Consider the following 25,776-nt stretch of genomic DNA (forward strand, 5'->3'; position numbering starts at 1 on the left):
TTTGAGGACCTTTGGTTACCCAAACAGGAGGCCACTCATCACGTGTCTTGACCTTTACTAAACTGCATTGTTTTCTGTGTGCGGAATTATAACTGCTCACTTTAAAGAAGTCATGGGGTAGAAAAAAATCCTCAGAATATGTAAGGAAAGTCTTCATAACTCACTTGGTTGGTAAATTATATATAAATATATATATATAATATATAGCTATAGATACATTAAATATATACAGTTGAGTACTGTGTAGATGCCGTCTATGAAGTAATTAGCATTTTTTAATGTTAATATATGGTATCTCTACCCACTAGATCCAGCTGGCATCAGCACTCTCATTTTTCATCATTGTAACCATCTCTAAACCTCCCTCTGGCTTGCCTTTTCTTTTCTTTTAACTAGAAGAGGAAAGAAGGAAGCCTCTGTCAGAGGCTTTCATTCCCACATGTGTGTGTGCTTGGCATCCCTCTTCCTCTTCAACATCTAAGGCATGTTATTCGGGGAAGAAAAAGGGAAACTCAAAAGAGAAAGTCTTGTGGTCCCTCAGTAAGAATAATATTGGTTTTGTTTCCTCCACTACCTACCTCTGATGGCTAGAGAACACCTGTCTCCGCAACCAGTACCGCTGCAGTAATGGGAACTGTATCAACAGCATTTGGTGGTGTGATTTTGACAACGACTGTGGAGACATGAGCGATGAGAGAAACTGCCGTGAGTCCCTGGCTTGGCCGAGTTTGGGGGACGTTCAGCACTTACTGTTACTCGGAAGGCTGGTCAGCTCCTGGGTGGGGCCGACAGCCTAGGGGACTGGCTGGCCCCTCAAGATCAGTGAAGCCCATTTAAGCTGATGGTGTGTGTTTGGGGGTAGGGGGCTTGGAGAACAGAGAAAACACAGTTTCATACCCAACTAGATATATATTATTATTTAAAAAGAAACCTTCAAGAGTCAGCCGAGTGGCTCAGTTGGTTAAGAGCTCACTCAAAAGTGCGAGCTCTGAGCAACAGGGTCGCCGCTTCGATTCCCGGCCTGAGCTGAGCTGCCAACAGGTGGCAGGATGGCTCAGCTAGAAAAAAAAAAAAAAAAGAAAGCAAGAAACCTGCACAAGTAAGTTAACTACGTCATTATAAGAGATTGACAAATAAGCATCACATGGCTGAAACTGAGCTCATCTGAGAGTCGGGTAAGCTGGGTTCTGTGACCCTACCACTTGACTGAAGCTGGTGCCCTGGGGCAGTGACCAGGTGAGAGTCCTTGATGTGCAGGGTTAATATTCAGCCTTGTCAGAGACAGGAACAGGTTTTACCGTGTATGCCCCTGCAGTCAGTTGATGGGGGCTGCCTTCCAGGCTCCAGAGAGCTTGGTCTGCTCCATTGGTGATGCCTAGTTTGGTCTGCAATATGGGGATGTTGGTATGTGCGAATAGAAATGTCATCTTCGGACTGTGTAATTTCTAAGGCCTACCTGCTAAGGGATGTGATTCTGTGTAGCAGGGTTTAAAGACCAAAAAAATAACTACTTATAATGGATAATTGATTTACCACAGTTAATTTTTAACTGAGAAGGAGGTGCTTTGCCCCCTGCTAGTCAGTAATATGTTCATACAGTTACTCAACAAGTATTTATGGAAGTATTTATTGCTGGGCCTGGGGCTATGCTGCTGATCCGGGTGGACACAGTTTAAAGTCTGAAGGAGGAGTCAGAAAGGCAAATAGCCCGTTACATTCGCGCGATGAGTGCCTTGATGGGGAAGCACAGGGCACCAATCCAACTTGGGGAGGTACTCACGCAGAGCCCTGAAGGGCGAGTAGAGGTGAACCAACCAGAGGCGGAGGGAGGAAAACTCTAGGCAAGGGAGCAGCACATACGAAAGCCCAGAGGTCAGAATATATGTGGCCTGGTCAGGAAACTGGTGTGCGTCATTGAGAACTTGAGTGGGAGCAGTGGGGCAAGGGGAGGTTGGATCAGTGCGTGGGGCCCGGAGCAGCAAGGGCCTTTGGACTTTATCCAAAAAGCAATTGGGAACCATTGAAGTGACCTAAGATTTTCCCTTTGGAAAGATAGGCTGTGGGCAGAATGAATTGGATGAGAGAAACACCAGAGCTGGGAAGCCAGGAACCAATCTGAAGGCTTCCCTTTCAAGTATTTTATCTGTGGAAACCCAGAAGCTCATTTATCATTTTGCGTCCTAAGAACAGATTACTGGTTGTACTCATCTTGCCTCTGGCGGATGTCTTTATCCAGCCATCTGTAGAGCCTGTGCCAGGTTCCCATGCCGCTCCACCCAGAAAGCCACTTCAGAAGCAGTCAACTCATTCAACTCGTTTGGCCCTGCAATTCTCTGTACTGCCTTTTCTGTCTTCTTGGAGGTTATATACCAAACCTTTCCTTAGTCATTTTTCCTTGGCTTTAGTGGATGCTTTTCACATTGAGGGAGAAGAGCCTCAGCTTCCCAAATGGCAGATTTGGGAGAGCACTAGCCTCTGTGTTTTTCTTCTCTGCAAAAAGGTCACTGATAAAACCCTCACTACCTACCAGTCTCAGGAAGGTGTGATATTTGTGGGCAAATAACCAAAGCTCCTTAAAAACATTAATACATGTTAACAGCATTGGTGCAAATTCTGGAAAGGAGTTTGTTACAAAGCAGGGTGGGAGAGGAGATGCTTCTTAGAATTGACTCATTGCAAGAAAATCGCCCAGACGCGATTAGGGATTGTGGAAGCAGAGAGATACAAACTTGATGACCTCATGTCCAATAGCTAAGGATTACTCCTTGGGCCCCTGGGGTTTTGTTTTTATTAGATGGACAAGCTTCCCAGCTTGTCTCATATCGGTTTGGTGTTTTGAGAGAAAGACCTCCCTCCATGTTTGGGGGGTACAGCCCACCCACCCAACCCTGAGCTCTGCTGCTGGCCTCACAGGTTTCCACACAGAGTTTAAGCTCCTCTGGGTGAAGTGTGCAGCTGTCTCTGACCTCCTTCTGCTTTGGTGTAAATGTCAACTGGTACTGACCTTCCCAAGACCCTGAGACTTGCTTTCCGCTCTGCTTTCTCCCAATTCCACTTGACTCAGTTCCTGGCTAGTCGGATGTGGCAGAGGTGAGATGATGGATGCAGGGATTGAAATGTGGAGCCTGGAAACCAAGAGTGGTGCTTATCTTACCTTCCAGAGTGTCTCCCTTCTTAAGGAGGAAGAAAACAATGCTTATTATGATGGTGGGAGGCACCCTGTTTTGAAAGGCTACAGGGGAGGGATGGGCTGTGATGGGACGCGGCTGTCTGGGAGTTAAATGAGGCAGCCAGTCAGCTGCCAGGTAAGAGAAAAGGAGTGATGACAAAGGGAGACACGGGAGGGATGTTGTCAGCAGATCTCCCTATCTTTTAAATAGACTCCTGTGCTGGGTAGTTGTTAGGCGTTTGGCGTTTTGATGTGAATCCCCTACAGTCTTGTCATTTTTTGCACTTATCCCCTGTCTCCCACCATGAGCACAATTACAGAGAAGAAATGGAGCCTCAGATAAGAACTGCCAGCTGCAGTGCTGCCAATGGCTTCTCGTTGCATGGCACCCGCCCCGCATCCCAGGCTGCTCAGTCTGTCGCATCATACCTTATGTACTGGCTGCTCCCGGGAGGTTCTTTCCCAAACCTTTCCTGCACGTTCTTTTGCTGGGTTCTAGGGACTGTGCTTAAGCCCAGGTCATTTCTATTCAAAAGGGAGAAAATCTAATTCTGATGCGGAAGGGCATGAGCAATGATGAGGGAGAGAAGTGACATTCGTTTGGGGCTTATTATATTTACATCCTATTTAATTGGCTGTGTCCCAAATTTGTTTTCTTATTTACCTTCATAATAATGCCCTGAGGTAGGTATTATCTCCATTTAGCAGTAGAGGGGATGGGGGCACAGAATTGTTAGTAAGTTGTAGATGGCAGAGTTAAGATTTATGTCTTGCCTTTCTGACTGTCGTCACAAGCACTTGGCGACATTACCTTTTGTTCCTTTTAATGTGGAGGAAACTGAGGTTCAGGGAGGTTGAAGTTCATTGCATAAGGAAGAAGCAGAGCCAGGATTTGAAACCCAGTCTTAACTGACTGCAGGGCCCATGGTCCTGCTGCTGAATTGTACCTTCTATCATCTGTGTGATGATGTGCCAGCTTCGTGTGTGAAATTGGGCTTCCTAATAGTGGTTTTCTAGATAAGGTATTTCTGTCACTTATTTAGGAAGACAGCTCACATCTGCGGGGATCTTAGGAGGTAATCTCGAGCCCATCACTCTCTCCCAGTCAGAGCCGGTTTTCCGCTTTTCTCAGCCCTATTCCAATCTGGAAGCTGCTCATGAAAAGATAGGCCCTTATCTTCCTTAGTTGTGCAGTTCAGGTACTTACCCAGTTCATTTTCCCCATAAATCTAGGTTTTTGTTTCTGTTGCTACAATTAAAGTCTGCTTCCTTCTCTTGTTAAATTGGTTTTCCAGTGGAATGCTTGTATTTGGGGGCGGAATTAATTGTACCTAATGAGTATGTTGTCTCTCTCTCCCATCTTAGCTACTACCGTTTGTGATCTGGACACCCAGTTTCGTTGCCAGGAGTCCGGGACCTGCATCCCCCTGTCCTACAAATGTGATCTCGAAGATGACTGTGGTGACAATAGCGACGAAAGTCACTGTGGTAGGGGACATGATGTCCGGGAACCCTGTTCCAGTGGGGGCAGTGCCCTGACTCACTGGGATGTACTAGTGGATGGAGGCGGGGTGGTCAGAAAGCCATTTTGGGACTTATGATGTCCAGCTGCATGATCACCTCAGGCCACGTAGTAGGATTGATTCATGCATAAAGCGATGGCTCCTGCTTTACTTTGCAGAGATGCCCTAAGCATGAATGTGATAGTAAGGACGTAAGATTTCTAAATGAACTCTGGCGGTTATTAGCAGCTTTTCAGACATGGCCCACACCTCTGGGTGGCTGAAGAAACCGATCTATACCTTTGGGAATGTTTTCTTTTTTTAAGCAATCTAATTCAAAAAACTCAATTAGAAGTCAGCAGATGGTACAAACATTGTTTGAGCATCTGTTTTCTGAATGGAAATTTTTAATATTTAGAAAAATAGTGTGTTGGAATTGCAAGAGATGATAAGGGATTCCCTAGTTTAGGCCTTTGAATTTCCAGAGTCAATGACAGAGGTCTGTAGAGGTCAGGGAACTAATTCAAGGTGCCACGATTGGTTCATGTCAGAATGGGACACTGGAACCCATGTTCCCCTTGCCCTTTCAGTTGTATAGTACTACCCTCTCTGTTTCACAAGGCCTGTCTTTGTTAATGGGCACTGTTGCCAGACTCCCAGTTATGGACGGTCGAGGGAGGAAACATGCAAGGCACATAGTACATGAGATTGGAGGAATCACAGGTGTGAGAGGGAGGTGAGGCTGGAGGCCAGGTTGCTGACCCGACATTGTGCTAAGCTGGTATGGCCCCGCTGGGCTCCCTGTCCATCCACGGGGGCAGGTCCAGACAAGCTGAGCATATGCTTGCGGACAGGTCCTGCTCTATCATGAGTAGGTAGTTTGACTCACAGGAATTGAAATAAGGGGGCAGGGTGAAGGCTCCTAGGTGGCCCTAAGAGGAATTTTTTTTTNACCCTTCAGTTTGTTTCTGCATAGCTGTCAGTGGCACTGGTGTTGGCTTGTCCCGCATCGCCCTTGACACTCGTGCAGTATAACTTTTCTCCCAGCCCCAAAGCGCCGGCTACTCTGTGGCCTTCCAACATCCCCATTCCACATTCCCTGGAGGACCAGCTGACGCCTAGCTTGGTTCTGGGGCATTCTGATCTAGCTAAGGCTATGTGTGGGTCAGGCCTTTTCTGAGGGCTGTGAGCAGAGGTTGTCAGTACAGTCGGCACCCTGCCTTGCCACTTCACCTTTTCGTTTTCTGAGCTTCACATTGTCCTGTCCGTAAAACGAGGAGGTGGCGTCGGGCCCCAGGTCTCCGTTTAGTGCTCCTGGTGTTGATTAATGTTGATGCTGCCATTGTGTGTCTTCTCTCTAGGAAGCAATGCCTGTGTGCCCAGGCCATGCAGCCTGCTGTGCCTGCCCAAGGCCAACAACAGTAAGAGCTGCAAGTGTCCAGAGGGTGTATCCAGCAGTTTCCTCCCATCCGGGGACCTGATGTGTGAGTGCCCTCAGGGGTATCAGCTGAGGAACAACACCTGTGTCAAAGAAGGTGCGTCCCTTTTCCTTGTCTGCTCACCACTCTCCTTCCCTCTGTTATCCTCTCTCCCAGTGCTCTCTATTCCCTAACGTTCCCCCCACTCTCTTTGGGAGGAGGGGGTATTAAAATTGCCCAAGCAAAAATGAAAATCCACCAGATATTTGTAGACATATGGTTCAGGTTCTAAGGCCTGTGGTACTTCAGTCCTCATCCAGAACAGCCCTAAGCTGTTTATTTTAAAATACTAGCTATGCTTTTGGTTTACTGTCAAGTGACATAGGCTTTCCTTTCTTTTCTTAGTCTGCTACTTCCTCTCCTTGCCCATCCCCCACACCTGAGCTCACCAACTTCTACTTCCCATAAATTGGAAAAAGAACAGATTTGACTTCTTCACGGTTTACCTAGTCACCCCCACCTCCAGTCAGAAATGTCCTGAACTTTCATACGAACATTACCAAGGCCTTTGAGTCTTTATTTCCAAGCTGTAACCAGGTGGCTCTGGTAGCTTCGTCCCACTCTGCCTTTGAATTTGAATACACGGATTCTAGACTTTTCCTCTGAAAACCTCTTTCTTCTTTTTTTTCCTGTCTAATTTTTACTCTTACCACTTCCCCAGTCCCCAGCCGCATATTTCTGTCAGTGAGGTGAACCCCTGGAAGGGGTCCTTGCCACAAAGTGCCCGATTAATGGCCCAAATTCTGCTTTTCCTTATTCTCAAGGCTGTATTTGCTTTGTAATCATAACCTCCCTTCTCACAGCAGCCTCTTAGTCTAGGACAGTGAAACACAAAGTCGCCTTATGGTCTCTCTTCCTTAAGAAATACAAATAGAAGAAAGATGAGCCGTCCCTTTTAGACACAGGAACCTCTCTTTCAGGCTCTGGAGGTCATCTTAAAGCTATTTGGAAAGACACAGAGTTAAACACTAAATTCCAAGAGGAAGGGGAAGAAGCCTTTTTTATTGGGTTGTCGGAAAAGCCATGATGTATTTTATCTACGTTTTTCGTTGCAAAAATGTGTCATGANAAGAAGAAGATTGTGGGGTTTTTGTTTGTTTGTTTGTTTTTTGCTCAATAATTTTATCACTGTCTAGGTACTCAATTCCTATCTGTTAAAAGAAGAAGGGATGAAAAGGTGGGGGAGGAGTTGCCGGTGGGTGTAGACAGTAGCTGTTTTAAAGATTATTGGCTGAAGCTTCAGGAACTGCTAGGAGGTTGACCTGCTGGTCCTGGAATCTGAGGCTATTCAATGGAAAGCCTTCTTCCTTACTTGACTGCCCTTTGCCTTTGTTTATCTCCCAACCATACTATTGATCCTACAGGAGAGAGATCAGGGTACTCCAAGAAGAATAGTCCTTTTAAGAAATGCCCTCTTTATCTCAGCAGGATTAAATAGCATCCTGGGTCTGCTGACTCTCCTTTATTGACAAACTGCTAGGTTTCCTGTTTTGAACTAGAATGTTGACATTGTTTTGTGGGTTTTGGCTGGTCCTGTGCTAAGAGAAAATTGACAAAGGGAAATAATATGGTTTTAGATATCATTGTTATCCTTTGGGGACCAGTGAAGATAGCATGAGAACACCCTTAGAGGAATATAAAGTATCCTTGAACTGTAAGTCAGTATTATTGTGATGTTTTCACAACTGACCTGCGAGGTGGGCAGGGCTGGTATTAGGATCCATGGTTTACAGATTAGGGAATGAAATCTCAGATATGAATTAGCTTTCGCAAATGTCACTCACTAGTTTAGGAGCTGGGCTTTTGTTCCAGTTCTGCCACTAAATGGGGAAGTCACATTCTTTCTTAGAGGAGGTGCCTGTTTCAAAATCAGGAGAGATAAAGGAATCATGCTTCTCGGCTCCAGTAACTGAGATCTCAGGGCCTTTGATGGATGACACCCACCCCTACTGATCTACCTTGCTAGCAAGCTGAGTGAATTGTCACCATTTCTCTAAGTGACCACCCAGTACAGAAGAGTGGGTCTTCATTTTGACACGTGCTTGTAAGCATGCGTTTGATGAGCACACAGCAGCTCCTAAAACACTGTGTTCAGATGAACCAGTGACCCCTGGGCTCCCCACTCCCCAATCCTGGCTGGGCACTTCATCCCAGCTGACATACAGTTACACCGTCATACCAGGGGTGTCTGTTCCCACTCAAAATGAAGGCAACTCTGAGGCATGAAGGGGAAATCACGACCTGTCTTCTGCTTCCTGGAGACCTCTTGCCACAGACATAAGGCCAAGGAAGTAAGTTTGTAACCTCTCAGACAGACCAGAACCAAAAACCAAAACCAAAGCTTTTGCAATAGCATCTGGCTGCCAGCACTGCGTCTATATAGAGTGGGTATCTCTTGGCCTTGAACTTGTCTGCTCTATCCTGCCTGCTTTTTTTGGACATAGAGTATTGCAAATTCATGATGTGTTTTGGCAACCCTTGGTGCCAGTCAATCTATTATTTTTGTTGTCTGTTCCTAACACATGTAGGGCTTCCTATTAGTATAAAATAATAATGATAATAACTACATTCAGCAAGAGATTGCTGTGTCATAAGTACCACACCAATGTGCTTTGTGGGCTTGTATAACCTCAGTTAATCTTCCCCAAATCCATGTGTACTGTTAACATTTCCACTGTACAGATGAGAACATGAAAGTCGGACTCAGTAACTTTTCTACATCACGCATTTAGTAAGTGGTAAGAATTTGAACCCTGGCCCCGTTGACTTCAAAGCTTGACTTCAATAAGGCCATCAACTCTGCTCCCTCTGTCACCTGCTTTTGAAATGGCAGGGCCCTGATATACCATAGTGATTTAGAAGTACTCAATTTTGATTGGTTCTCATTTATGATAAAACTTTTGTTCTCTTGGAACACTTGTCAATTTGGGATATTTGGTTATAAACGGATGCATTTCTTGCCTTTATACCTGGCTGATTTTTGCGTAATATTACTGGAATATATTCTTCATAAAGAGTGTTTTTTTCTTTAAACAGCTTATTTTGCAAGACTATCGATGTATTCAATTGATGCTCCAATGGGTTAAATATTTTGGAGCTCTTGGAGTTCTCCTTCAGAGCCTGCAGTAAGCACATGCTTTTAAGTATCTATAATGAGATTGAATATGTATTATATGGGGGTAGATATGATTTTGATAACTGTCAAGTGCATAGATAACTAAACAAGATAATAGCATTTTTGGTTCCTAAACTGGTTTTGGAGGAATTTTCCAAAGAATATCTGAGAATGTTCTGAATATGCCTAGTGAAGACATCACAGGGCTCAGTGTTTGGTCTTGTAAGGGGACATCTTTGGAGATGAAGGCTGTCACTTGTCCACTCTTCACATTGGGATGATGCTTTCCCTGTTGTCCTCCTTGCCCACACAAGGCCCTGGTGTCCTGTATGAGGGTCTTGGCCATGTCCCGGGGGAGGTCNAGGTAACAACCCCCCAACCCCCATCTATTGCCCTCCCACCCCCGATATCATGCTTATCTATTACAATTCCATTGAATCCGTTCCCGCTCTCTACTCCATGTCCCGAGACTATATGTATATATAATTATAGTTGACATATTATTCAAGGGAGGAATTTTTTTTGAGGTTACATAATTTTCATTCAATTATATAAAAATATAAAGTTCCAGAAAACAGTCCTTGGGATTCGCAGCTGTTTTCCTCTCATTCCTCCCATTTCCTTCCCAGCAAGTCTGAGGGTGTTAACGTGCGTGGCTAGTTTTGCTCTAGGAGAAAAGCTCCATGTGGTTACGTGTTTCTGGTGTCATCTCACTCACGGGTCACACATTTGAGCATTCAACAGTTCCTGTGCCCTCAGGTTTCCCGTTCATGGCCCATTTGTGTTAGTGTGACTTGACTCCATCCCGAAGTCTCAGTTAGTCCCTTCTTCAGAGCCAGGTCCTCTTCATAAGTCTCCAGACTGTTTCCTCATAAATAGCTGATTCACCAACTTCACAATCGACCCGTCTCTTCAGTGAGGCAACTGAGAACAGCCATCCTGAGCTCCAAGCTTAGCTATTACATTTTTGTAGAATCCTTGAAATTTCATCTGAAGCTTCTTTAATGCTATCTTCAGGGCCTGCAGAAGATGTTGCCAGTGTAGCGTCCTTTCAAGTCTTGGTCAGGCTGTGCTGTTTCATTTGCCTCAGGCCCCCACCCTTCTAGAGACATCCCACCAGCCACCATCCCTGGAGTCTCGCTCACAGGAACTCCCTAGCATGTGTTTCCTCTATTTTGGAAGTTCAGCACTGATCCCACTTTCCCTGAGCTGAGCATCTCGTACTGATCACCACACTCAAGAGTTTTCACTACTCCTTGTCGGAACCCACAGGTTCTGTCTCTAGAAGTCTTCTGTTCCTTGAAAATTCTACTTTCTTGGCGACTAGGGGTTGCCTCCCAACCTTCTTCCCATAATAGCAAGCAGAGAAAAGGATAATATTTGCAAAGTGCACCAAGATCCAATGGGCGAGGCTTCTCTTGCCTAGAGGCAACCAGTGGCAAAAGTGTGAGGCGTCGGTATCTCAGCACAATTGTACCCCATTTGCAGCACATAGCTGGAAAGCATCCTCAGTGACTTTATATCCCTGGTTAAAGTCTCTCCATCCATCTCTGGATCCTCAGTGATAATGGGTATAATAGTGCATCTCTAATCCTTAGGAGCTTTGACAGGACAGCAGAGAAAGAATTCTGAGCGAACTCTTTTCCTCACACCTCTATGGTCTCACCTGCAGAAATGCACCAGTGCCGGAGTGACGAATACAACTGCAGCTCTGGCATGTGCATCCGCTCCTCCTGGGTGTGTGACGGGGACAATGACTGCAGGGACTGGTCTGATGAAGCCAACTGTACTGGTCAGTATTTCCTGGACTCCCTTCACAGCATGCGTCTGTTCATGTGCTGGTTAGCGTTGCAGCCCTCTATGATCATAGAATCCAGGCTCTAAGAAATGGACCTTAGAAATCAACTAGTTCAGTGCTTCTCAAAGAGTTGGTCTATGATAAGCTTGTGCCAAAATGTGAATCAACACCCAGCTTCCTTCACTGAGAGTGTCTTGCTATGAAAAAGTGTTAACTAAACAGCATCCCAAGTGATACAGTTGATTTACATTCTGGCTCAAGCTTCTTATTTTTTCAGGACCAGTAACAAACAGTTTACAGACCAGTCCCTGCTCTCGGGACCATACATTGAGTGCCACTGAACTACTTCATGTTTTCGAACGGAGCATCAGTGGGTTCCCCAAACAGTGAAAACTTAACCTGTGCTTATACCTGTTTGAGGTAAGATTTCATTAAAAATAAAGTTGGAAAAAACATGAGAATACCAGAGAAAGGCTAGGTAGTGTAAGGTAGAAGCAATATTCTAATTCTTCTGTTGGGTAAAATGTTCACTCATGTTTGTTACACTTTTTATTATGATAGATGATAGATAGATAGATAGATAGATAGATAGATAGATAGATAGATAGATAGATAGACAACAAGAAACATTGATAGAAAGTAAGAAAGAAGGCCATATACATTATAGTGGAGTAGCAGGGAGGTAGCAGGGAGTTGGGGAAATTGTCAAAGCATTAAAAAAAAAAATTTTAATACCTGATGAGTAAATTTTCTCTGCAACCTCCACTAGAAATTGTCATTGGGCTGTACTCAAATCCCTTCAGTGATGGAGATAAACATGTTTTGTTTAACCATTATGGCGAGGGCAGGTCTGCTCTGACACCATGGGAATTCAGACTTTGTTCTACAGTTCATTGTTAATGAGTTAATGTCTCATTCGTCTGGTATGGATGGTTATTCTTGTGAAATAGTGGAGTGACTTTTAAATTCCATGTCTTAATCTTCCTTCCCTTACCTGCCCCCCTCCCAGCACCCCAACAGTTTTTATACTGCCCAGCATCTGGAGCTCAGAAGCATGCCTACTTATTTATAAAAGCAAATAAAAAGAAGATCTGTTATCATATGCCAATCTCAAACATAAATAACTGTGCTTTGACTTAGATATGATTCCTGAAGGGCACCTCTCTTTCACCTCTTTGTGTTCTCCCAGTTCTTAGCACCTGGTAGAGTACACGTTCAGAGAACCTGTAAGGACTGGGTGATTTGACACACTGCTTCTCTGCATTCTAGTTTAGGCATGACTTCGTGTGGCCTTGAGGAGTAAATGGATCTCCTCAAATGCCATATACATCACACAGGATGATCTGTGATGTTACCAGGTATCCTTCCCTTGTAAACATCCCCCGTATTCATTTTGCTGCAGTCTCAGTGTCTGCACCTCTGCTTCTGGAAGGACTGCAGGAAAGTTTCTTTCCATATACAAGCCTGGCCTGAAGAAGGAGGAAAATCCAAGGTCCATGAAAGGATTGGCGTCATCCTAGGAAGCATATGAATGCTGTTTGGAAGCATTGGGTTTGGGTAGATAATTGGTTAATAAATTAGACGGGTGCACTTGGGCATTTCAGTTTGTAAATTGCAGGATGATTGAACATCTTGTTAGCACAACCACATTAGTCAAACTTGTGTTTCAGCTGCGTGTGCTGTCCTCCAGAATGAATTAACAACTTCATTTCTATGGGTGGGCTTGTCATAGACTCCTGGTTTTATCTCTGGCTAATTGGAGAAAAAGTAGAGTGCTTGTACTTTAGCTGCAGCCTTGGTTACAGTGGCTGTTCTTCCAAACTTTTTTTTTTTTATTAGTTTCAGGTGTACAAAACAACATAGTGATTCTTCTTCTCCATCGTCTCAAAATAGTCGGAGGTCAGATGTAAGCACATTATGTGTGACGTGTCACTTCCTTTCTTGACCTAATAAATGAAGTCATGTGCAAAGCCAAAGAAAATAGTTTGGAGCCAGCTGACTTCCTGTTGGCCTCAGCTTGTATGCATGGTCTGTGCCTTGCATTTTGTTTGCTCTCCTCCTCCCCTCCTTTTGTTTTCCGTGGGATTAAGGGCTTTTCTTTCTTTTTTTTTTTTTTAATTCCCTTCTCCCCACCTCTCTGTGTTGATTTGAACTTAAACATTTGATTTCTGTTCTTTTAGCTGTTATCCTTAGACATCTTATGTGTATTCTTAATATCTTTCCTCTCCTAAACCTGCAAGAACTTCAGAATATTTCTATTGTAATCTCTGCACAAAGTTCTAATACTAACATACTTAGTAAATACTTAGTATTTTAGTTTTACACTTTGAAAGTCCTGAAATTAGTAATTATTATTTTTTAGTAACCAAACTTACCTATAGGTACCTACCTGTTCTTCAGTTACTTTTGCTTCTTGTATCTAGTGCTTCTTTTCCTTGTACATCCTTCACTGTTTCTTGCAGTGGGAGACTGCAAATGGTAAACTCTTTAAAGATTTTGTTTATATAAACATGTCTTTAGTTCAGATGTATCTGGATTTCTAGGTTTGTAGTAATTTTCCATAAGTATTTTGATGGAATTCTATCTCCTTCTGGCATCTTTTGTGTTGATTTGAATTCTCCTGTTTGATTATCTTTTGAACAACAATCAGACATTCTTTTCTCTCTAGTTTTGTTTTTGTGTGTATATGTGTGTGTGGGCGGGGGAGGGAGGGCTGTTTAATTGCAGCTTCACTAACCTACATATGGAATTATTATTTTATTTTTATTTTTTTTTAATTGGGGAACTGGGGGATGGGAACGGTGCTGGGGAGTTGGGGGAAGGAGAACAGACAAGTTGCTGTCGTTTTGTTCTTCAGTCTAGTTGTGGAGGACGTTGCCTCACTGGCCCAAGTTGGCCCCATCATTGCGCTCTTCCCAGGCGAGGCAGATCAGTCGCTGGCTTCTGGATGGCCGCTCACGGCAGCTGCTGGCCGCTCATGCTGGCTGCTGGCTACAGATGATAGCCCATGGCAGCCCACTGCAGCAGGGGCTACAGCCTACGCTGTCGCTGGTGACTCATGGCAGCCCAGCTCCAGGTTGAGCTGTTGTTCAGCATCTCAGCTGTAGAGGGCAGTGTCACTGGCCCTCATATGTGGGATCCGAACCGGGGCCCTCTGGCGTCCCAAGCCAGCTCTTAACCAATGCGCCACTCGGCCNACCTGAAGGGTTCATAATGGGAAGGCCCTGGGGAACAGGGGAGACTGCTCAGCACAAGAGCTATTGGGGAAGTCACATCAGGAACTTACGCTTGCCTGGGATTCTTCAGGCTGTTCTCTAGCTCTTGCGCTTGCGTCAGGGGCTGGTGTGCAGTTTCAGGCCCCTGCATGCTGCTTGGCCAAATAAAATGGATGTCAAGGCAGCAGTACCATGAAGTAGCTTAGCTAAACTCTCCACGCTATGGAATTTTCTTTGAAATATCCCATCCATTGATTTTCTTTCCACAGAGAGTAGCTGAACACCTATTATTGCTCAGGTATTAATGTTAGAGATTCAGAGATGAGTAAGACACAGTTCCCACCCTTGAAGAGCTTGTAGGTCACTAAGTAGTGATGACTTTTCATTGCATTAGTCTTCTAGGGTTGCCATAACAAAGTCTCATAGACTGGGCAGCTTCAACAACAGAAATGTATTGTCTTACTGTCCTGGAGGCTGGGAGTCTGAGATCAAGGTGTCTGCAGGGTTAGTTTCCTCTGAGGTCTTTCTCCTTGGCTTGGAGATGGCTGTCTACTCCCTGTGTCTTCTCATGGTCCTCCCTCTGTGTGTATGTGTCTGTGTTCTAAACTCCTCTTCTTATAGGGAAATCAGTTACATTGAGTTCAGGCCCACCCCAATGACCTCATTTTAACTTAATAACTTCTTTAAAGACACTGTCTTCAAATACAGTCCTGTTCTGAGGAACTGGGAGTTAGGATTTTACCATACGAATTTGGTGGGGGGCAGAGGACACATAGCTCAACCCATAACATTCATTCTCTGTGGATTACTGACATGGATAAATGCTCTCTACAGTCAAAATGAAGTTTGACTAGAAAGTATTGTAACTGGTTTTCATGTGTGTCTTCTAACCTGGCTCTGAGGGCAGCTGTCACATAAGACAGGATCCAGAAACATCTTGCATATGCCCACAGTAAGTCATTAAGGAGTCTGCTTTGAAGGCGAGTCCATTCATTTGGATATAAAAGTGCTGTGATGTTAGAAAATAAGTCTTCTTCCTTTGTAGTCATACCCATGGTACTCTTGTTTTATGAGAAGTCAAGGCAGCAGGTGCTGTCCTTGACAATTAAGATCTCAACATTGGAGGCCCAGGGCCTCCCCACATGATTCCATCCTGCAGCCCTTGTGGGCCACAAATCTATGTAAGACTCGACCAAGCTGTGTTCTGGTATGTGGACAGCACACCTTGCATTCTGGAAGAGGGGAAAGGTTTCTTGTCAACGTGAAGACCAAGCTAAATAGCCTTTTCCCATTGATAGGTCACAATGCCAGCTCTAGATTCTTTCTTGTCCTGTTCTAAGATCAGGGAAATTCCTCCAGTTGACCAGTATGCAGATGGGTTTTTAACCTCAGTTGACTCTTTTCTAGTGCCAGATGCCCCTCAAAATCTCCAGCTATCGCTCCACAAGGAAGTGGAAGGCGTGATTGTGGGCTATTGGACTCCTCCCAACCACACCCATGGCCTCATTCGAGAGTACATTGTAAGTTTCCTCCAGGAGCTGGTCCTGTGGGTTGGGGTGTGTAGGAGATATTTGGGTCTGTTAGAGCAGAAGCATGTTCTGTGTGACTAGGACTTGATTTGGTGTCACTTTATAAATAAGGAACCATCTCTTAGAACATTTTGCATTCCTGTTCTCCTCTCTCTTCTGGCCTGCTTGTAGGATGTTAGGATGCCTCAGACCTGTGGTTACCCTTTAATAAAATACTTTTCTCCTCCCTTTAGGTAGAATATAGCAGGAGTGGTTCCAGGATGTGGGCCTCCCAGAGGGCTGCTAGTAACTTTACAGAAATAAAGAACTTACTGGTCAGCGCGCAGTACACCGTCAGAGTGAGTCTTAGCACCCATTTCATCCATCAGCTCAGCCTTCGAACGTGGGGAGAGGGGTGCTGTTCCCTGAGAGATGCTTATTAGCAGTCTGCTGATGACCCAACTCCTTGCCCTGGTCGGGGAGCTGGGGATGGGAGAGGTGTCATTATCTCTTTCAGTCTCTTAAACCAATGTCACAGAGGACTTGAAATCAGACTTCCCTCAGATTACTGAGAATTTATGGTAATGCTGCTTTACGTGCCTTTAAGCCAGAGACTGCTAACTTTCCTCCTAGTACTCTTTTGCACTCACCTCTTTTCTGCTTATCTGTAGCTGCAGGGTAATGCAGACCTATGATAAGTGGCATTTATAAACTGATGTTGTGGGGTTCTTATGAAATATATTATCACTATCTTTAGCAGAAAAGACATAGAATTTGTGCAAAACATGTTTGTTGAGACCATTAAGTGCATACACAGACTTCCTTAAAATGATAATTTCCCCAGCACTTTCTCATATATGTGTGTACACTTATGTGTGTATATATGGACACACATACACTCACATTCCTGCCCTTTAGACAGACCTTGACATCTATCAATCAGTAGACATTTCGTAATCGCAGCGCTCGCCCCATTCCCTTTTTACTCCGGCTTCCTTCTCATCGCCTCTTTCCTCCTCTTATTTCAGTTGCTGGGGCCTCTGAATAGCCTGGATCCTTCTGTATATACTTTTTTTCCAACCCTCATGGCCAAAGTCTCACCATTTAGCTTACTTAGAATTCTTGCTGTATGGTATATTGCCTTTATTTCATACTAATTCACACTCTGATTTGAAAAGGTGGCTGCAGTGACTAGTCGTGGAATAGGAAACTGGAGCGATTCTAAATCCATTACCACCATAAAAGGAAAAGGTAAATGATTCCAGCGTTTGCAGATTTAGTGAAGACAGCAACCCTGTGGAAGTAACTTTCAGTATGACTGGAAAATGGAGAAGTATAGGTTAGAAAATTTCACACAGCCTCCTTTCCCCAACACATGCGCTTCTCTGGGTGTCTTCACAGTGCCGTAGGTACAGTATTTTGGGGTGACTGTTGAATGTATTCCTCCTCCTAGAACTGTGCATTTCTCATAATGCAAACATACAGAGNTGTAGAGGGCAGTGTCACTGGCCCTCATATGTGGGATCCGAACCGGGGCCCTCTGGCGTCCCAAGCCAGCTCTTAACCAATGCGCCACTCGGCCGGCCCGGTATGGAATTATTTTTATTTATCCTGCTTGAGCCTTGTTTTCCTTCTAAAATCTTAGATTTATGTTTTTTATCAATTCTGGAAAATGACAGCCACTGTCTTTTCAGTTGTGTCTACTTGCTTTCTCTGGTTTTGTCTTTAGCAGTTACTGGCAACCATGTTGGACTCACTCTCTTGTTCCTGCCTCCTGTTTTCGTATTTGCTGTCTCTTTATGACTCTGTGCTAAAATTTGAGTTACTTCCTCAGATTTCTCTTTCAGTTCAACAATTCTCTTTTCAGCTGAATCTAATCTGCTGTTTCACATATCCACTGAGCTATTTTTATTTTCATGACTTTATTTTTTTTTTTTTTATATCTAGAATTTTTATTTGGTTGTTTTTCAGATCCGCCTTTTATTTTTCAGGGCTCTTCTTTATGCTCTATGTTATTTTTTATGTCATTAATCATTCAAGTTGTGTTAATATTAGCATTTCTTTTCCCTCATTCACGTCTAACAGTATAGGGCTTTGTAAAAATGAGGCAGTGCTTTCCTCATCATAGTAATTAATTCATCTCTTCTGCCCCACTTTTATTTGGTTAATGCTTTTGATCAGGTGTTATAAAGGATCTGTCCAAGTCAGAGAGTAAGTTATAGGATAATGGCCTCTACTAGAAACCCTGTTGTTCTAATTTCATGATCAGTTACCCCATTAGCCCTTCCATTCTTATAGTCATGATGAATCTTGCCAGGCAAAAGAATCTTTTTTTTCTTCCCCAAATACTTTAGTCTGTATTAAACTTAACCTCTCCCATTCTTATAATTAAAAAAAAAATCTCTAATTGAATGTGTAGTATTTACGAAACTTGGTGACAGAGAGCTAGCAAGTTACTCAGAAGACAGAAAAATTCAGAACAAGAGAATGTGTTAAGCATTCTAGTCATACCTGGCCACTTGAATAAAATTGCGCAAACTGATTAGTCTTTCTGAGCTCAGCTCCCGTGGTAGAATCTGGAGATCTCAGACATGCCCCCCAGAATTGTAATTTGGAAACTCCATTGTTTCAACTCCATGAAAAACTCCAAGGCCAGTCCTAGCCATTTGGAAACTTGAAAATTGTTTTCAATTAAAAGGGAAATGCATAGGCTGAATAATAACAAGTACATCAGTATGGCAATGAGTTTAGGCAACTATATTTTATGAAAGTGAGCAAGGCATTGGTAAGGAGTTTTTTAAAGGGCTGTCAGACTTGTAAAACCAATAGATCAAAAATATTCCAGGCGATGACTGGGCAAAAGCTCATGAAACACGCGTGATACATGTATTCCTCTTACCAGAGAAAAGTATACGTATTTAAAAAAGAGGTTTTTAATGGATTCTGAATGCCAAAGGTTGTGATATACTGAGACTTTCTGTAGACTTGTTTGCATCTTACTAGATAGCCTTGTCTTCAGAAAGATAAGAAGACAATAATTAATAGACCACCACTTGCGTAAGTGGCTTGAAAAATCAGGTTCTTTGTATTTCAGACTATTGGAAAAAACAACCTCAGATTCAGTAGAAATTCTAGAGGGCATTGGAAGCCAATTTTCCCAACCCTTGAGTAACTTATTGCCAACCATCTCGATAGAATAAATAACTATAGTTTGTGTGCCACAACCCACTTTTGTTTGTTTTGCCTCCTTCTGTGGTAAAGACATCCTGTCCACACAGTTAAACTAACAGAGAACCCATCTATCTTGGTTATATTATTTTATGCTGGTTGTAAACAAGGCCAGTCCTGGCTTTTATACAGCAGTGAACAGACACAAACAGCTTTCTGTTTTAGAGGAGGAAGGGGAAATCTGATGGAAAAGCTATTAGTAGTATTGGTTGGATTTGAGGCAGATGTTATACAGTTGAACTAGTCTTGGATCAAGGTTTTGAGATGTTTCTAAATGACTTCCAGGTGGCCTCAGCCCATGTATGCAAATAAGGCTGTCCATTTATAACAGTGACTTTCTGTTTCACTTGCCTCTTGTTTTCTTTTAATGATTGTAGTGGATGACGTGTGTTGTTGCCTGGTAAATGTTGCTCTCGACTGTCCAGAAATTTAGACAATTCTAGGTTCTGGGGACTGCTTTCTTTGTGATTTTAGATAAGCCTTTTATGCTCTTTGGACTTGAGGTTTTCCAGCTTTGAAATTGGGTAGTTTATTTCAATAAATATTTTATAATAGAGTTATAAAATCATAGCCTTTCAGAGCTTAGAAGGGTCCTTAGATATCAATATAGTTGATGAAATTGAGGCCCCCAAACAGTGTCTGGACCAGGTCTAGAACCCAGTCTCCTGAGCACATTTCACCCCTCCTTATCTGCAGAGTCTGGAGGATGGAGAGGATTTATGTGAGAAGATAAAGTAGCAAAGAAGAATAGAAGAAGCACAGGCTTTGAACTTGGACAGCCCTGGTGCTATTACTTATCTTTGTGAATGTGGGCAAGTGACTTAATCTCGCTGAGCCTGTTTTTCATCTGCAGAAGAATAATTCTTAGCTTCATTGTGGAAAGTGAATGACTTTTGAACATGTACATCTGTGCTTGTGTAACATTTATAAACCCATTGACTCAAGTTGTTGCCCACTCAGGAGGCTGCACTCCACCTTAGGGATAGCCCCAGGTGCCTCTGTCCTTGCTTAGGAGACACTCAGATGCTCGAGTTCATAGCTTATTACCTAGCACAGTCCTTCTTTTCAGGCAACCCCTTGATAGTTTATGGGGGGAGCAGAGATGAGGGGAGCATTGACAGTTTCTCTCTTCTCTTTTGCTGGCAGCCATCTATCACACCTGTGAGGCCTCCAACTTCCAGTGTCGCAATGGGCACTGCATCCCCCAGCGGTGGGCCTGTGATGGTGACATGGATTGCCAAGATGGTTCTGATGAGGATCCGACCAACTGTGGTAAATACAAATGCTTTGGCCCTCACCCAGAGCTTTACCAGTGTCTGCTGTTCAGGAAGAGGCAACAGATGGGCCAGGAAATGAAATACTGTTCTGCTGTGCCCGTGTACTCACTCTGACAACTAAACATGCCCGCCCACTTTCTACATATGTGGCAATGCTATAGGATATTTAGGAGTGTGTTATGCAGTCTTAATTCTCTGTCGAGCAGTTTGCCTCACTGCTTTTCCATAACAGCTTTGAAGAAAAGAAATGGAAACCAACTAATCCACCCAGAGTGTGAAATACAGTCACATTACCAGTGTTCTGCCAGAAACTAGCCAAGAACAGTGCCTGTATAAACAACATACTTTATGACTAAGAGTTCTCTGTTATGGTCCTTAGGGAAAATGGCTAACCACCCGAAGGTAGAACTTTAATTCATTTAAAAAAGAATTCTGAAATAGTCACCTCCACAAAAGAAATTAACCATGAAATAGCTGCCACAAAAATACAATATATAAAATGCTTTTTTACACCAGAGAGTTTTAGGGTTCCCTATCCTTATCCCTTTGCTATATGTCTATAGGAAAAATCCCCTGTGTTTCTCCTCTACTCTCACTACTCAATACTTCTGACACTTCTTGGCCACTAAATGTGTGTTTTCCACACCAAGCAGTTCTCCAACAATGGCTGAGTGTCCAACAATCCTGACACTATAGCGTCAGATCCCACAGGTTAAGGGCACAGTCCTGTAAGACTTCCCCCACCCCCACTTCAAATGCTAATCCTAAGTCCCAACCCCACCTGTACTTCTGATTGACCAGCTATAAATCTAGATTCCCACAACCTCCTTGAGTTTGATAATTTGCTAGAATGGCTCACAGAACTCAGGGAAACACATAGATTTCCTGGTTAATTATAAAAGAAGATGATAAAGGATAGAGACGAACATCCAGATGGAAGAGATGCATAGAGCAAGGGATGGAGAAGGACTGCGGCCCTGCCGTGCTCTCTCCAGGTGCCACCCTCCCAGCACCTCCACATGTTCAGCAACCTGGAAGCTCCCTGTGCCCCGTACTTCTGAGAGTTTTATGGAGGCTTCGTCACATAGGCATGATTGATCATTAACTCAGTCTCCATCTCTCTCTCCTTCCTGGAAGATGGGGGGTGGAAAGTTCTAAGCTTCTAATCTTGGCATGGTTTTTCTGGTGACCAGCCCCCATCCTAAAGCTATCCAGCAGCCCACCAAAAGTCACCTCATTAGAACAAAAGACACTCCTATCACCCAGGAAATTACAAGGGTTTTAGGAGCTCTATGCCAGTAACCAAGGGCAGGGACCAATATATGTATTTTGTATTATTTTACATGATACGTTCCAAATTTTCATAGAAATGTAGTCATTATCTACATGTTGCTATATATTACACTCGTTTCATGTCACAATATTAAACAAAGATGTTTCCATATTTTTTGTATTTTTCTGTAGTTATATGGCAGATGGCATATTCACTTCATATTACTATAATTCAGTTTACTTAGTTGAATCCTGGTTGGGCATTCGAGTGTTTTTAGTTTTACACTGTTACGCATAGTAAAACAATTCATATCCTTGGAAACAAAGGCTTATTTTTCCTTTGAGATACAGTTGTCCCTTGGTATCCACTGGGGATTGGTTCCAGGAACCCCCTCAGGTACCAAAACTTGCCAATGCTCAAGTGCCTTGGTTTGGCCCTTCGTGTCTATGATTCCGCATCTTCAGATTGAACCTCCTGTGGTTTTTTGACCCGAGGTTGGTGCAGTCTGCAGGTGTAGAACCTATGGATACGGAGGGCTGACCACTTCCCGGGATATGTTCTTCAATATGGAGCTGCAGGGTCAAAGGTTCTGATTGATTAATGGTTCTCGTTAAGTGTTTCTCCAAGTGATTATACTAAAAAAGCACCTCCAGCAGTAATATATTGTATGTTTACTCAAGCCTCCCTTGGTATTACATTTTATGTGTTTTGTTTTCACTAATTTAATGAGTGGGAGTTGTCTCATGTAATTTTAATTTTATACTTTTAAAAAACTTTTTATACTTAGTGATGTTATGTATTTTCCCACTCATGGTACTCATTTACTGTTTCTATTTGATGCCCTTCAAATAATTTCGTAGGAATGATGACTTTCCACAGGATTAAAACATATTTTCTTGCCTTACAACTGATCCTCCTGGAACTATTCTACCAAGAGTTGTGTTTGCAATGGCCATGACTGATCTGCTAGAACTGATTGTTAAGCCTAATGTCTGGCAGTAGCTCTCTGTTTAGGAGAAAGGGTGACCTAAGAATTCTTTGCTGAGTGAGAAGCCTAAGGTTCTTAACATTTCTAGGACAAACTTTTCCCTAAAGGGCTTTTAGCTTAGAACTCTTGAAGAATTAAGATGGTGAATGATTTAAGAGAGCTTTCAAAACCAGAGTTTATAATCAGGATTCATGTTTTTCTTTTTTCCATTCACTGAAGCTTTTCTTTTACTTTTCTTAAAAAATATATACTTAATTTTTTGAGTAGGTAACACATTCACACGGTTCAAAATGGAAAGAGTATAAATAGATAAAAGTGTAAAAAAGGAAACATTTTTCTACCTGAATGCCCAGTGCCCACCTTGTCCGCTTAGGAAACCATGATTGTAGGACTAAGAATATTTTTGTGCACATATGCAAATTTAAATATACTGTGTATTGTCTGATTTTACACAAGTAGTATGTTATGCACATTGTTTTGTACATTGTTTTTCACCTAACTGTATACCTAGGACATATTTTTACAGAGTGCTTCTTCTGTCTCTCTGTAACAGTCTAGTGTTGTAGCGTATAATAATTTATTACAAGATCCCCTATAGATGGACATGGAGGTGGTTTTCAGCCTAGTACAAACAGTGTTTCAGTGAATAACCTTGCACTTATGTTCTTTTTCACTTGTGTAGGTAGATTACATTTCTCCAAGTGGCATTGCTGGGTCACGGAATACACACACACACACACACACACACACACACACACACACACACACACACACACNGGTGTGTGTGTGTGTGTGTGTGTGTGTGTGTGTGTGTGTGTGTGTGTGTTGGGCGGGGGTGGGGGGGATCTCCTCTGTCTGCCATTCTGGGTGGGCAGAATGAAGATGCTGTAAACGACTCCTGACTCCAGGTGAGGGACCCACTTGGTGTTTCCTGAAGCCCCTTTTAACCTGATGACTCTTAATGGAAATTGGAGGCTTCAAAGGAGAAAAAAACTGGAAAGAAGCCAGACTAACCATAAACAGATGATTTTTGAGTTCCAAAAGAAAGAATTTCTAGACTTAGTTACCTGTCTCTCTTTTCTGGCCTGGTTCCCTCCTCCTCTGCTAATATGAGGTATCACAGGGCCTGGTGCATAATTGGTGGTCAGTAAATATTTGTTGAATGAAAAGGCAAACACACTGAGCTAAGCGAGGAAGGAAGGGAGTGAGGGAGGGCTCTAAACCCTCATATCTGTGCGAATACTGAGTCTCAGTTAAAAATCTCATATCTGAAAATGAGCTCAAGAAAGGATTTTCTTTAATTTCCAAGACAAAACCTTCAGTGGCAAACGCTGTCTATGAATGTTGAGAATAACATGAGAGCTTCTTCCTGTCCCCTTCTAGCCTCTATGCAAAGTACTTTCAATCATATTCTATGCAGTCTATTATCTTTTTGTGCGTGTGTAGAAACTGAAGGTTGCCCAAGGAGGTTGTGCAAGAGTAAAAATAGCACCGAGCACTTGCTGTGTGTAAGCATTTACCTAAGCACTCTGAATGTATTATTTTACATAAATAATATGTAAATAAGTCTCTGGGATGTACTCATTTTACAGATGAGAAAATAAGGCCCAGAGATTAAGTAATTTGCTCAGAAAGCGACGGAGCCAGGATTGGAACCATTGTGGCCTGTCCCCAGTTGCATGATTAGAATTCAGGTCAGCTTGACAGCAGCACTCACACTGTTTTGCTCTGAGTTGTTTGCCCGCAAGTCCTAATATGCTTTCTTCTGTTGACTGCATTTTTTCTCAAGCCCAGTTTTATTACTTGATTGATCATCTGGAGAGACTCCTCCCAATTTTGACCTATCTCTTTTGCCTCCAAACCATGTCCACTCCTTTGAGTCTCTCTTGCCTTTCCTGTAGAAGAGGTATATGCGCTGAGAGTCTAATATACAGTCGTCACGTAAATGTTATCTATCACCTGATAATATTTATCCCATTAAGCCCTTTTAGTTTTTTTCATAGCAGGACACTGTCAACTTACTTGTGGGCGGACCTTCAAAATGACAAGCATCATGCTCATTGCTTGACCTGAGAGGGGTCTTTTCTCTCTGCTACTCTTTACCCCCCTCAGCACTCAGCTGGAGCTCTGGTCTTTTGAAGACTGCCAATGGCTTACTGGTTTTTTTTGTCTGTCATATGTAGGACTTTGTTGAAAAGAGAGAAAGGGAACACTAGTTCAGTGCTCCGTACTTTACATACATTATTTTAGTGACTTTTCCCAGCTCTGTGAAGTGTAGACTGTATCTTTATGCTCCATGAGGATAAGTAACTAGCCCCAGGTTACACAGTTGTTAATGTCTGAACAGGAATTTGAACTCAAGTTTGCCAGACTCCTGAGGCTATGTTCTTTTCATTTTGCCGCATGTACATTAATGATTTATGGCTTACTATTTATCTTGCTGTCATCCTTCCAAAAGAGCTTGAGGCCACTGAATCTTTGTTAGTGCCAGTAAAGGTGGCACTTACTGTGATCTCTGCACCTTTCAAAACCAGGCTGAAACTGGGTCGTTTGGGGGCATTTACATAATGGAACTTTACTGCTCCACCTAATTGCCAGGATAGCTGACTGAGCCAAGATAGCTATGTATTCACCAGACAACTGTGCACCCAACCTCAGCTTCAGGAAAACAGTGGTCAAAGAGATGGACGAGTTAAAAACAGCCAAAGAAATGCCCTTTCTTCCCCAACTGAAAGATCACTTTGTCTGTTGGGTTGAAAACTGTTAAGCCCTGCCTTCCTCAGTTTTCATCACGTGGTTTCTCTTTGAATTCCTTTTCGTTTTCAGTGATCCCACCACCAGATATCCACATTGACAACTATAGTGAAAATTCTCTAAGCTTTACCCTGACCATGGATAGTGACATCAAGGTAATGTGGAAATTTCAACCTAGCAGTTGGGTGGGGCTTTACTTTGTATAGGAATTGATAACAACAGAGTCCAGTAAGATTAAGAAAAACAAACGACATGATCCATTGACGCTAAAGTAGCACAACTAGGTTGGTTCCTTCCCCCAGGAAGAACAACTTGAGTCTTCACATGTAATTATTCTGCCTCAGCCTGGTGCCTTTTTTTTTTTTTTAAACCATATAATTAAGTGGTTCACAGCTACAGTGCAAATAAGGAGTTGTGTTAACAGCATATGTATGCCCTGTAATTTTCAGCTTTATTGGATTTCCTGGTGCT

The 25,776-nt window shown here is 43.1% G+C and overlaps 1 protein-coding gene across 1 annotated transcript in view; it reads left to right on the forward strand.

Moving 5' to 3' along the window:
- Positions 1–25,776, forward strand: part of SORL1 (sortilin related receptor 1) — a 185,312-nt gene that overhangs the window by 106,621 nt on the left and 52,915 nt on the right. The window contains exons 21-25 of the mRNA XM_019666166.1: positions 594–705; positions 4,535–4,657; positions 10,937–11,056; positions 20,160–20,285; positions 25,378–25,460. Coding sequence (XP_019521711.1) covers positions 594–705; positions 4,535–4,657; positions 10,937–11,056; positions 20,160–20,285; positions 25,378–25,460 — 564 coding nt within the window. The remainder of the gene's footprint in view (positions 1–593; positions 706–4,534; positions 4,658–10,936; positions 11,057–20,159; positions 20,286–25,377; positions 25,461–25,776) is intronic.

This window comes from Hipposideros armiger, unplaced genomic scaffold, assembly GCF_001890085.2.
Source record: "Hipposideros armiger isolate ML-2016 unplaced genomic scaffold, ASM189008v1 scaffold_463, whole genome shotgun sequence".
NCBI classification, from domain to species: Eukaryota; Metazoa; Chordata; class Mammalia; order Chiroptera; family Hipposideridae; genus Hipposideros; species Hipposideros armiger.